Raw genomic sequence first — 14,100 nt, forward strand, 5'->3', positions numbered from 1 at the left:
GCATGGCTGACCGTGTCGAATGCCTTCGATAGGTCCAATGCCACGAGGACCGTCCTATCACATGGCCTGGGTTGATTGAAGCCACGGCAAATGTGTGTGGTGATGGCATGCAAAGCTGTTGTTGTGCTGTGCAGTCTCCGAAATCCGTGTTGATGCTCGGCGAATGGAAATTCTCCTACGAGGCTCGGGAGGAGTAATGCCTCAAGCGTCTTAGCCACTGGTGAGAGAAGGGAGATCGGTCTGTACGACTCCCCCAAACTCGGGTCTTTACCAGGCTTCAGTAGCGGGATCACTCTGCCCATTTTCCAGACATCGGGAACTATAAGAGTGTTCAATGACAGGTTAAGGACAGTGGTAAGGTACTCAACTCCAGGTAAATCCAGATTCTTCAGCATCAATGTAGAGATTCCGTCGGGGCCCAACGCCTTGGAAGATTTGGCGCCACGGATGACATTCGTAACTTCGCCCACGGTAAATTGTGATGGCTGTTCATCGGCTCGGAGACCACGAATACGGCGAATGGCTCTCCTCCTTGCCCTGTCTCTCTCGGGATGCACGATAAATTGACGGTTGAACAACCTGGCGCATCTCTTCGGATCAGTCACGGTTAACTCGCCAAAAGTGACTGAGGTCCTGTCGTCCCGTCTACCGGGGTTCGAGAGAGACTTAACAGTGGCCCACAATTTGCCTGCACCGGTGCCTAAGTTACATTGCTCCAAGTGTTCCAGCCACAAATTCCGCTTATGTTCGTTGACTACCCTGTTTATTTCCAGATTCAGCTCGCTGATTCTGGGGTTAGCGGGGTCCATAGCACGAATCCCATCACGCTCGTCTGCGAGTACCACTGCTTGCGCCGGGAAATTGGGTCGCACTTGCGGTATTCGACCGGCTGGAATAAAGCGAGCGGCTGCTGCGTTGATGATGTCTCGGAATTTCCTCTCGGCCACAAGCACATCAGAGGGGGGTGGCAGTTCATTGAAGCGGCGATTGGTATACTCTCTGAAACCAGTCCAATTGGCCTTCTTATAGTTGATGAACGTTCGGCGCTCAGAGGTTATGAAGTCGGGTGGTCGGTCGATGGTGAGGATTATGGGGAGGTGGTCTGACCCCAAAGAGATGACGGCTTGCCAGGATACGTCACTCAGGAGATCAGGGGATGCGATTGAGATGTCTGGCGAGCTGCTGCACCTCCTCGTAATCCTAGTGGGGGCATCCTCATTCACCGTGCAAAACGTGGAGCTATCTATCTGCTCTGCCAAAGCTATGCCACGCTGGTCGTTGCCTAGGGGAGAATGCCATGACGAGTGATGTGCATTGAAATCCCCCAGAACCAGACGACTATGGCCAGATAGCAACCCACTTATGTCGGGGCTGTAGGCCTGGCCATTAATCGGGACACAGCTGCCAACCGGCGGTATATACACGTTGTATATCTCTATCTCGGCAGTACCAGACTTGACTGCTACCCCCATACATTCCATGTATGGGTCACTAGCGTCAAGCGCAGGCGAGATAGGTCTATACTGCACGGAATGGTGTATAACGAAGGCCAATCCCCCACCTCCATTCCTTGAGCGATCCTTACGTAGCACATTGTAGCCGTGACAACTGTGCAAGCTGCAGGTGTTAGTCAGCTTTGTCTCCTGGATCGCTGCGACCGATATGCTCTTCCGACTCATAAAATCCACAATCTCATCAATCTTGCCTCGCAGTCCATTGCAGTTTAACCGCAGGAACGATACATTTCCCGACACTGGCCTGGCAATAGTAGGGCTAGGGTGCTGTCTTTGCATAAATTGCCGTACGGGAGAGGTCGGGGGGGTCACATAGTCCGACGACGAGGACGCCGAAGGCGACGACGGCGACGCTTGTGACCCACTGCTGGCTGAGTTCGCACAGCACCTAGCGACATAGCCAGTATGACTATACTCCCGTAGCGAAGTTAGGCCAGAGCAAGAACGGAAATGTACCCACTCCAAGCACCTGTTACACCTCACCGACACTGACCGATGATGAAGGCGGTTCTGGCAAACGGAACAGAACCAGGGTCCGGGGTTCTTTTCAATCCCGGCACGGACCAAAAGCATACGGAGAAGGCACTCCGGGATGTGCCTCTCCCATGACGAAAAAAGACGAACACGTACACTGAGGCGGCAGCCCTTGCCGATGGAGATTCCATCGGGTCAATCCGGTACGTACAACCGGCTGCCATGGGATTGACCATATATGGTAATGATGGTATACTATCATTACTCGCGTTCACAAATGGGCTGGTTTTATAAGTCGGTGGCGAACATGAAATTGTAAATTTATGGAAATAAAACTCAATTTTCTGCATTTAAGTTTTATGCATGTACGAGTTTAATGATCGAAATCATAAAGAAGCTTACTAATTATGTTTTCATTTCTCTCTTTACTTTCAGACTGTTTCTAAAGAACAAATACTAAATAAAAAGCAAACAAAAAACATCTAAACCAAAACCTAAGGAGAAAGAAACGAAAGACTTGAACTACACAAATAGGCAACAACAAAAACAAAAATCCAAAAATTACTACAACAAACCAGCAGTAGCAGCGTCAACAACAAAACTATATTAAATGTTTCTAAAACAACAAATGAATATCAAAAAAATATTTTCTTGATTTTACAAGAATAGAGAGTAGTGGTGTGCCAAGAGACAGAGTTTGAGAGACACAAAGGAAGTTAGAAAAAGGATAAGAAAGTACCAAAATATTCTCTGAAAGAGAGACCAGGCCACAAAGATTTGTGACCTTACGAGACACATTTATGAAAGGTCGGTCCATCAAACAGACAGCAAAAGCAAATCAAACGGAATTTGACATTTCATTTATCATCAAACAACAAAAAAGCATATCACATCTGCCAGAGAATATTCTAGCCAAAACCCACAAACGATAGAGAGTAAGACGAGCTTCATCAGAAGGGGAGGAACAACAATCTACGTAGTTTTCCTCCTCCTCTGGCCACGGCTGTTTTCCATATGAAGTGAATCATTTCTTTCTTCTGATCTGATAATATTGGGGGAAAAAGAAATCAAAAAAGCGGAAAAGGCCAATATTAAGAGCAACAAATGTATATTAGCAATAGCAGCAACATTGGTATGGCCACGTTGTTGCAAAACAATAAGAATTGCATGAAAACTTTGACAAATGGCGGAGCTACAACTGGTGGCAATCACATCATCGTTGGCAATGTTGTAACCAGTGGCGTTGGCAGCGGTAGCAGCAGCAACAATACTACCACACTTTCAAGCCAGGTGGTGGGCACTATAGTGAGTTCGGGATCAAATGCAGCTAACACAACTACTACGCTAGTTGGGGCAAATGTAGGCGGTGGCAGTGGTGCAGGGGGTCCTGTCACCACATTGGGTGGTAACGTAGTTATACCGGCCCAAACGCAAACCATATTGTTGACAAATGGAGCAACGGGCGCCTCGACCATTATCACCTACCAGCAATATCAGCAGCTGTTGCAGCAGCAGCAACAACAACAGCAGCAACGTTTATTGGTTTCACAAAACTTAGTTAATGTACCTATAGGCAATATAGTAAGTACCAGCAATGGCGGATTGGCAGTTATTACCGATTCGTCTAATGCCAACAACAACAACAACCAGACAAGCACTTCCTCGTCGTTGTCGACGACACATCAAGGAACTTTCTTGGTTACCAACTCCTCAACGGGTGTGTCACAATTCCAGCAACATATTAATGCCAATGGTGTATCTGTGTCAGGAGGTAATAACAATGGCTCTGTGGTAACCTCCAGCGCCTACTTGCAGCCTACTCAGCAGCAACAAGCACGATTGATTACTACCAACTCTGGTGGCGGTGGTGGTCAAACTGCAACGATACGTCATTTCTCGCAATTTTCCCAGCAACAGCCTGCCACCATTGTAAACAATATCACCAACAGTAATCAGTCCCAGCCCCAACGCACTACGGTTTTGATAAATCGCAACAACAACACGATTATTGCTGGTAATGCAACACAACGTTTACAACATGCCACCATATTAACAACAACGGGAGCGAAAACACCAACACTAATCAAAACGCAACAGGTGCTGAATGCTGCCGGCAAAGGTCAAATCATAAATGTTGTTAAAAGCCCCTCCGCTGTAGCTGTTGCCGCCGCCGCCAACGCTAATATCAATGCCAAGAATATTCTTACAAAGCCCAGAACAGCGATAACTGCCAACTTGCCCCAACAACAGCGTTTTGGTACCGTCACCACCGCCAACATTCAGCAATTGAGACCACAGCAACAGCAACAATTGAAAATTGTGAAAACTCAAAACATACCACAACGTGCCACTATATTAAATAATATAATACCGTCGTCGTCTACGTCGTCGTCGACAACTACATCTTCTGCTACAGCAACAACACTCCTGAATAACAGCAATTTAACCAAAAATCATCATTTTTTAAATAAAACTCAAATAACGGCTGCGTCGTTGTCTTCAGCAACTAAAACCGTTGTAGTATCTTCGCCAGCTTCCTTATCATTAACTTCATTACCATTTTCGTCGTCATCATCGACATCTTTGTCATTGAAGACAACCACAGTTAATGCTAACATCTCATCATCCGCCCCATCGTCATCATCCGCCGCCGCCGCCGCTTCCACCTTAACTTATACGCAACAAACTGCACCACTGAATCAAATGAATGGACATTTGATAAATAATTTTAATAAGAATCCAAATAAAAACACAACAACAAATTTGCAACAACCCGCCTCTAAATTAGTTCCTAATGGCCATATAATCCATGTTACATCAAATAACCACAACACCACCAGTAACTATGCATCAACAGCTGCAGTATCCTCATCATTTGCAGCCTCCACCACAACTACTCCAGTAGTGAATTCTCTTAGTTTGTCCTCTTATGCTGCAACGCCATTCTCTTCATTGTCGTCATCCAAGTCTAGTACAACATCCACTACTACCACCACAAATCTATCAGTGGTAGCTCCCAACTCCAATGCCGCAGGAACACAAAACAGCAATACCCCATCATTAGCTTCAATAAGTAAAAGTGATACTTCGATTGCTGCCTACACAACAACGTCACCCAACAATAGTGTAGCAAATAATAGCAGTACAGAAGGTGTTGCCCCAGATTCGAATGCAACAGCAGTAGCTGCCCCGGAACCGGAAGCTGAACCCGAAATTGATATTGTCATTAACAATGTTGTATGTTCCTTCAGTGTTCGTTGTCATTTAAATTTGCGTGAAATTGCTTTGAATGGTGCAAATGTAGAATATCGACGAGAAAATGGCATGGTAACAATGAAATTACGTCGTCCTTATACAACAGCCTCTATTTGGTCCTCGGGTAGAATAACATGCACTGGAGCCACTTCTGAGGAACAGGTATGAGTGACTAATCCAATTCGACATATTAACCATTAATTGACCATTCTTCCACTTCCACTTTTAGGCAAAAATAGCAGCACGTCGTTATGCTCGTACTTTGGAGAAATTGGGTTTTCGAGCTCGTTTTCATAATTTCCGCGTGGTTAATGTTTTGGGCACTTGCAGCATGCCTTGGGCCATAAAAATAGTAAATTTTTCCGAAAAATATCGGGAAGAGGCAAGCTATGAACCTGAATTACATCCTGGCGTAACATACAAGCTCCGTTATCCCAAAGCCACATTAAAAATATTCTCTACGGGCAGTATAACAGTTACTGGTAAGTAATTTATGTTAATTTTCCCTAAACTATTTCGTTTTTAGAGCAAAGGCAAGCAAATGTATCTTTATCTTGCTAGTCAGTAGGCTCTTCTGACCAGATTGTGTGTCAAAGTTCTAGCGCGTGTGGCCAACCTCGCAAGCAAGCCATGCTAAAGTCTCACATATCCTCTTAACATGGTAATACTCATAGGGCCTACATCACTAAGGATCGCACATTAGAACATTCAAGGCAGGACAGGGTCTTATGCCAAAACCAAAATCAGGGCGGTCCAACACGAACGTCCAGTCCATTGTCGTTGTCCATCTAATGCTGCGCCTTAGGTTGAGCTTAAGGACACGCAACTGCTTCACTCAAAGACCTTCGGTTCATTGTATTCGTACTAAAAGGAAAATATATGTAAAAGAGAAAGATGAAAGTAGGTTAGCGATAGCTCTGGACTTAGATACACACATGCGCCCGAAGAGAAAGAGAGAGAAATAAAGAAAAAGCCGGCCTAGAGACCGAAAATGTCCCTCCGATTACAGAGTCACCAGTCAGTCACCTCATACCCTTGCAGAAGTGCAGAATAACTAAGGGGACTAAAGACTGTAGAGAGTTTAGAGAAAATAAGTGGTGTTCACCCATAATTCTACGCACAGCAGATGCTCGACCGTCCCCAACACTTCCTCATCTCCACAAACCCTGCAGAAATCCTACTTGTCCCGAGCCCAATTTCCCGTCAGGGAATCTCTGCCTTTCTGAGGCTTATGCCTAGTCCTATCTAGACAGCTTCCAAAACGCGACCTGAAGGATATCATTGACAGTAGAGAAAAAGCGGCCGCCAATCAAAATGATGGCGGCATCAGCAAAGACAATCATCTTCACTGCTCAATCGTCCTTCATTGTCAAGGGCTTCCGCCTCAGTGTACAACACACTGTTACAACAACAAAAACCTTCACTACTCGAAGAACCCGGCACGGGATAGCTGTGGAACATTGAGTTCCGATTTGTGTGGTGTTCATTAATGTCACGAGAAGCTTAGCTGGGAGCTACCGGACCCGTCCACAGGTTGCGGGCAGTGGATTGTTCCATACATAGTAGCTGCAACTGCAGTTGCGGACAATCAGCGGTATCTGATCTCATATAATCGGATTTTATTTATATATGGCCGCTATATAGACGGATCTCCAGACTTAAAGTCTTGAGTCAATAAATTGGTTCGATTTCGATGAAATTTGGCACAGTGAGCTCTGGTAGACCCTATTCATTTCTGTGAAATGCGGTTCAGATCGGACTATATTTGCATATAGTTGACCTTAGACCGAACGCCCGACCGCCCGATCTCCCGATATATGGTATTGAGGCCATTAAAGATCAATTTTTTACCTGAATCCGATGAAATTTGGCACAATGTTTTCTGGTAAACCCCTACCCATTCCTGTCAAATGTGGCTCAGACCGATCTCCCGATATAGTGTAATGAGCCTATAAATGGAGCATTTTTCATCCGATTTCAATGAAATTTGGTACAGCGAGTTCTGATACCCCTCTAAGCCTTTTTGTTGAATATCGTCAAGATCGGCCCATATTTGGATATAGCTGCCATATAGACCGATATAAAAGGAGCATTTTCATCCAATTTTGATTAAATTTGAAACTATTGGGTTGCCCAAAAAGTAATTGCGGATTTTTCATATAGGCGGCGTTGAAAAATTTTTTCACAGCTTGTGACTCTGTAATTGCATTCTTTCTTCTGTCAGTTATCAGCTGTTACTTTTAGCTTGCTTTAGAAAAAAAGTGTAAAAAAAGTATATTTGATTAAAGTTCATTCTAAGTATTATTAAAAATGCATTTACTTTCTTTTAAAAAATCCGCAATTACTTTTTGCGCAACCCAATATTTAACTAAAATCTGATTATATGAGATCAAAAGATCAGGTTTATATACAAAGAATACGAAATCATCAAAAATTGTTTGGAAAATATTTGTATGCGCAAGATATCTGCAAAATTATAAATACCCAAAAAAATACTCAAAAAGGGTATTTATTGGGTATTTACCCAATTAATACCCAAGCGTTGTGTAGTTACCCCGTAGAAACCCATCTCTATCAATGGCTATAATTAATTGATTATTTTTATTTTATATACATAACGTATGTAGCTGTGGTTTATTTTATGGCGTTTTTCTTTCTTTAACTTATTTCTGTTTTTTTTTTACAGCTGCTAGTGTTGCACATGTTCAAAACGCCATTGAACATATATTCCCGCTTGTCTATGAGTTCCGCAAGAAACGTTCCCCCGAAGAGTTGGAACAGCTTCGTCTGAAACAACTACAAAATGCAACATTTGAAGATATTATTGAAGCTGATGAGACATTAGGCGGGTCAAGTGCGAGTGGAGATTTTGCAAATTCTTCAAAATCTCTGCAACGCCGACGTATTTCGAATTCATTCACTAAATTTCCCAATGCCAAAAGAAAACGTACCCAATTCACTGGTGGAGTTGTTGATGTTGACGATGAGGAATTTGATGCTGATGATCCTGATAATACAATAATAGATGGTACTGGTGGTGGTGGTGGCGGTGATGATGACGACGATATTGTTATGTATGATCCCAACGAATCAATTATAGCTGGTCCTGAAGATGAAGACGATGATTTGTAAGAATATATTGAATATATATACATATATATAAAAGTATACTTCGTATATAATATACATACATACATATATACATACCAATATGTATTGCATACTAAGAAGAATCACTCATATAGATTCACAACCCATCGCCCCACACCCCCCAGATGGAATTTATTTTGGGGAGGGGGCGTGGTGCAAATGTTCGTTTTTAAAAGCATATCTTTAATAAAGCCTAGAAAACAAACCAAGCAAACAACCAAACAAACAAACCACATATATGCCGATTATGAGTTAGAAGAACCAAATGACAATTTATATCATTTGTTAAGGCGGAGAAGAATCATCGATATGTCAACTCCACCACAATCAACACGACCATCATCATTCAGCTTCTCCAAATGTATCACATCATGTATCAAAGCATCTGTAACGCATCTATACAATATTTGAAGCAACAAATAAATCAAATCGACTTTTTATTATATATAATTAATAATCTAGTGAAATTTAGAGCCAAAAATTTAATGCAAATGCAAACTTTTAATTTTAAGGTAAGTGTGATGAAAAAAACATTTTTTTATTTTTTTTTTTTAATTAATAGTTTATAGAACATTTCATTTTCAAATAAAGTATTTCGTTGTTGATTGATTCCATTGTGGAAATTAGGAAAAATAATAAATTTGTAAAATGGCTATATTTATTTCAGATAAAAGAAGATGAAGAATGTCTGGGGTGGTCTTAGCACCCCCAGAAAAGTTTTAGGTAAATTTTGTCGCATTATCTTCCAAGTCGAGTTTAATGACCAAGCGAATACAACAACCAACGGAGAGATTGTTAAATGAGTCTTGAAGAAGAAAATAAATTGCCAGTTCCTCAGACAAGGCAGGACACATGTCACCCCACTGGTGGACGGGTTTCGATAATTGGGTTACTTTATCTCATCGGCACCATCGTGAACTATGTCCGTCCGTTTGATCGGCCTACAGTTCCCAGCCTGTTGTTCGTAGTACTTATAGTTGAGATCATAAGCACAAATCCTATGTGAAATCTAAACTACTACTACCAGACGGTTCGCTGTAAGCGAAAACAGTGAAAACACTGAGCAATATCTCTTCAAACATACTCCAACTCCCTTCTATGGCCTTGCATTCATTTTATTCCTTTGTCAATGTGGCAAGCTCAGTTTGCCGACGTGAACATGACCACCACACATGTGGTGGATTTTGTTTTGGAGACGAGCTTTTCGTCTTCCATTTAGAAACAACAACATTGAAAGCTGTTTTTCTAAGTTCCCCGTGCTCAGGGTGTACTATCATATTTTTTTCACTTCAAAATGCCCAGGAACACAGAAATGGGCAATGGGTATCCTTGCATAAAAGTTGATCTAAACAGATTCAATTGCAAGCTTCTGCTAAAATACTTGATTTGAAAATGAAGTGTAAACATTTTTGCCTACACACATATATACTTATTTATACAATACATATAGCTTGTATGATTTTTTTTTCTAAAACCCCAATTTTCTTTTTTAAATTGATTTTAGATGTTTTATAAACTGCTGCCAGTGTGTGCTTTTTTGTTTTTCAACAACTACAACAACAACAACAATTAGAAATTAAATAGCATATTATTTATCTCGTTTTATGTGAGTCATACAACAACAAAACAACCAACAATCAATCAATCACCTACAATACAAGCAACAACAAACAACATAAAAAAAACAACAACAATAGATTTTAAAAAAGACCTACAAACAACAAAGAAAGAAAACCTAGTATACTATAAGAAGCAACAAAATCCTAAAACAATTCAACAACAACAACAATAACAATATGAAGTTAATTATAATTTTCACATTGTCGTCTTGTAATTCATCAACTTGCGATTATTATTATTATCATTATTATTATTATTATATGATTAGAATTATCATTATTATTATTTCTTCAAAGGAAACCACCGCCTTTTTATTTAAACAAATTAATTAATTGAAACTGTTCGTAATATTAACAAAGAAGAGAAACAACAAACAAAATAAAAACAAAATAATTTTAATTTTAAGTGTTTTCTGTTATAATTATAACAAAAAAAAAGAGAAAGAGAAAAAGAAGAAGATTTAGTAACAGTGGAAATGGAAATTGTGTTATATTTTTAATGTTCTCTAAACACACACACACACATACCCACACTCGTATCCAAGCAAAGTGAATAAAGAAACATTTTTGTTTTGTTTATTTTTATTATTATTTAAAAATTTTTTCGTTGTGGAAAGAATTCATCACTTTTCAATTATTAATTTCTATGCAAAGAAAGAAAAAACGTTATTTGTTTTTTTTTTAACATTTTAAATTTCTTTATGTATATGCTGCTCTGCACACACTACCTACAACTCTCTACTGTATCTGGTCACTTGAAAACCAATTTTTATTTTATAAATACACAAAATTATTTCATCTTATGAAAAACCAAGCTTAAGCTAGGCATGTTAATTTAAATACAAAACTTACAAATAAAAAAAAACAACCAATTCGTTTAGTTTGTGAAATACACACAATCAACTTTTAAACTTAATCATTTTGAATTTCTTTTATTTTAAATTTAATAAATATGGAGAGCAACGTAATAATTTGTTTTATACAAAAAAGATCCAACCTTTGGGACGGTAGATAATTTTCTTAAAAAAGGCTTCAATATTCTTGTTTGTTTAAGATTTTCTATAGAATCGAGTGCTTAATAGATATTTAATCGACCATTCAGTCAATCCATCACACTGGGTATCCGAATATGTAGTTCTCTGTCTGACATCTTTGTTTCGAACTAATGTCAAAACGAACTTTACACAAATTGTGACTTAAAGAAATCAGAGACATTTCGCACAAGTACTACTGAGTTTATGAGCAAAATAGCAGCGACATGTCGCTGCGTTAATTAAAATTTCGCTGCAATTAATTGCATTTTCCCCTGAGAGTTTGATGATTACAAAGTTGCAGCATCAATCAGCTGTTTTATGAAAACCCGGGTCCTAATTATCGCATCCGTTATCGAGCGAGTTTTTTTTTTCCAAAATTTATTCCGTTCCGTAAAAGGACGTTTACATTAGCCACATAAACCAGTTTTATCACCACTTCGAGATTTAAGTGCTAAATCATGTGTTTTTTTTTGCAGGTTTCACCATACAAAAAATCTTGTTAAATCTCAAATAAACCCGATGTCATGCCTCAATAATCGATAAAAGTATCAAAATATGCAACTGTTTTCAAGAATTGTGTATGGATGTTTGGGATATGCACATTTATGAATACGCTTGTAAATCACCAAAAAAACGCAATGTAAACGGAAAGGATTTATTTTTCAATTTAGTTAAATCCAGATCATAAAAATTTCACTATAAACGTGCTATAAGTACAAATTGGATCATGACTTACGACCCGTGATCGTATTCAGCTAAAAATGGCTTTGAGTTGCAACGAATAGAAATTTGACATTTTTTTTTACTTTTTTTAGAGAATTGAGAAGAAGGAAATAAGGTAACACAAAAACACAAGTAAGACCATGTTTCTTCCTCTTGGAGCAAATCTAGATTTGCGACGAGATTTCGGAAATCTCGTGTTTTGCAACGAGGTTTCAATGTGCGCAAATCTGCTTATTTGTGGCGATTTGCTGCAAATCTTCTTCCAAATTCAAATGCAACATTGCGTTTGCATTGGATACCGGATATTATTGGGATGTTTGGGCAGCACTTTTTCTTAACATCTGTCATTTTCTTGTTGAAATTATAAAATCTATGGAATATTAAAGTTTGCTGACCGCAATGTATATGCTGAACACAATAAGAATGCTAAATCGTAGCGAAAACGGGTTTTGGAGATTATCTCAAATCAAGTGGATTTGGGCTCTAGTGGAAACATGGTATAAGCGTAAACATATTTTGTAAAAATAATTTTTATTTCGGAAGCAAAAAAATTTCCAAAATTGGTTTAATTGTAGCTAAAATATCACAGCACATCTTCTTTGCCCATTCACAATAGTAATATTGCTCAAATGTTCTCGTTTATTTCTATTCGTCGCAACTGACAGCTGATGTGTTTTATTTTAGTACTGAATAGACAAGCCGTGAAGAGCAAAATAAAACGGAAAAAAGTTTCCAGTACAACCCTGTTTGTTTACCATGAGGTAGTAACGCAATTCACCAACCTGTCAAAACAATACGAGGAAAATAGTAAAAATATTTGTAAAATTTATTAAAAAAAATTGGCAAATTACGTGTGGGCGTAGAAGTCAAATGAAATTTATGAAGATTTGTGCACGCAATTTTACAAATAATTGGTTTTAATTTTATTTTGCCATTCACAATAGTGAATGCCTGTGGGTAGCCACACTAATTTGTCATCATGGCAATCCTGACGATAGATGTTCTACATAAGCCCTGGATAGATGACATTTTCATAAAAATGTCATTGCACTGCACTATATAGTACTAAAATAAAACAAAGCTAGCAGCATAGGCGGCCATCGTAGCGCAGAGGTTAGCATGTCCGCCTATGACGCTGAACGCTTGGGTTCGAATCCTGGCGAGACCATCAGAAAAAAATGTTCAGCGGTAGTTTTCCCCTCCTTATGCTGGAAACATTTGTAAGGTAGTATGCCATGCAAAACTTGTGATATGTGAGAAGTTCGTTGCTTTTTAAAAGCATTGCAAAGACTTGGATGGGTAATGTACTATATCAAGAGTCTATGCTAATAGGCGAGTATGCTCGGTCAGGTTCCTAAGATCGATCACCGCGGGAACATTATGCCCATTGAATATTAAATCACGCCAATATCTCGCCTTGTCATATCCAGCATCATAGGCACTCAGAATTTAAGCAAGAGCGGGTGCCGCCCGGCCTCTCACTGAGACTCTTCGCTGCTCCGTATGGAGCATTCCACTATCCACAACCTGTGGACGCGCCCGAAAGCCCCTAGCTAAGATTTTATTGATGCAGGTCATTGGGGATTGCAATTAGGTCATATCGGTTCAGATTTGGGTATAGCCCCCATAAAAACCAATCCTTCAATATGACTTTCTGAGCCCCATATTTATCTAATTTAGCTGAAATGATAACCTGATATGGCTCTCATAGAATACGATTTCCCTATCGTACTTCTGAAATCTATAGGGTCCCATTCTTATCCGATTTACTACTTTAAGTTTTACATAATGATATCTAAAATATCCATGCCAAGTATAGTCTGAATCGTTTAATAACGTGATGTAGCTGTCATATGAACCCATCTCCCTACTTTACTCGAGCTCGCAATTTTTAACCGATTAAGTTGAAATTTCGAAAACACGTTTCTTTATCTGCACTTATTTTTTTCTATTTTATACATTTTTTCTCAAAAATATATAGAAAAACGAACCATTGAAACCAATAAAATAAACTAAAATAATGCCGGCAATAGTTTCAAGTATTGCCACTGTAATAGTTTTGTCATTTTCCTCACTATAAACAAAGTACTACTGAACAAAATAAGCTGAGTATTCTGTTCAGCTTTTCAAGCGGAAAACTGTAAACTCCACATGAAAAAAACGTCAGCGAAACCTTGGCTAAAAATTGGCGGAAAAGTAGTACTCTGTTTATAGTGAAGAAAATTACAAAAAAAAAAAAATAAAAGTGGCAACACTTGAAATCATTGCCGGAAACATTTTTTTATTTATTATTGTTTTTATTAGTTTGTTTTCCTTTTTTCTTGCGGAAAA

The 14,100-nt window shown here is 39.4% G+C and overlaps 1 protein-coding gene across 6 annotated transcripts in view; it reads left to right on the forward strand.

Moving 5' to 3' along the window:
* LOC106096057 (mucin-5AC) overlaps window positions 1-11,796 on the forward strand; it is a 73,354-nt gene extending 61,558 nt beyond the window's left edge. For 5 of the 6 annotated variants that reach the window (XM_059368048.1, XM_013263590.2, XM_059368049.1 and 2 more), the window contains 4 exons: window positions 2,424-5,405; window positions 5,473-5,725; window positions 7,930-8,905; window positions 9,898-10,928. In XM_059368048.1, coding sequence (XP_059224031.1) covers window positions 3,093-5,405; window positions 5,473-5,725; window positions 7,930-8,375 — 3,012 coding nt within the window. In that variant the 5' untranslated portion in view covers window positions 2,424-3,092 and the 3' untranslated portion in view covers window positions 8,376-8,905; window positions 9,898-10,928. Of the gene's footprint in view, window positions 1-2,423; window positions 5,406-5,472; window positions 5,726-7,929; window positions 8,906-9,897; window positions 10,929-11,522 lie in introns of those variants that run through there. The other variant, XM_013263591.2, reaches the window with a different exon arrangement.
* The last annotated feature ends 2,304 nt before the right edge of the window (window positions 11,797-14,100 follow it).

This window comes from Stomoxys calcitrans, chromosome 4 (genome assembly GCF_963082655.1).
Source record: "Stomoxys calcitrans chromosome 4, idStoCalc2.1, whole genome shotgun sequence".
Lineage (NCBI taxonomy): Eukaryota > Metazoa > Arthropoda > Insecta > Diptera > Muscidae > Stomoxys > Stomoxys calcitrans.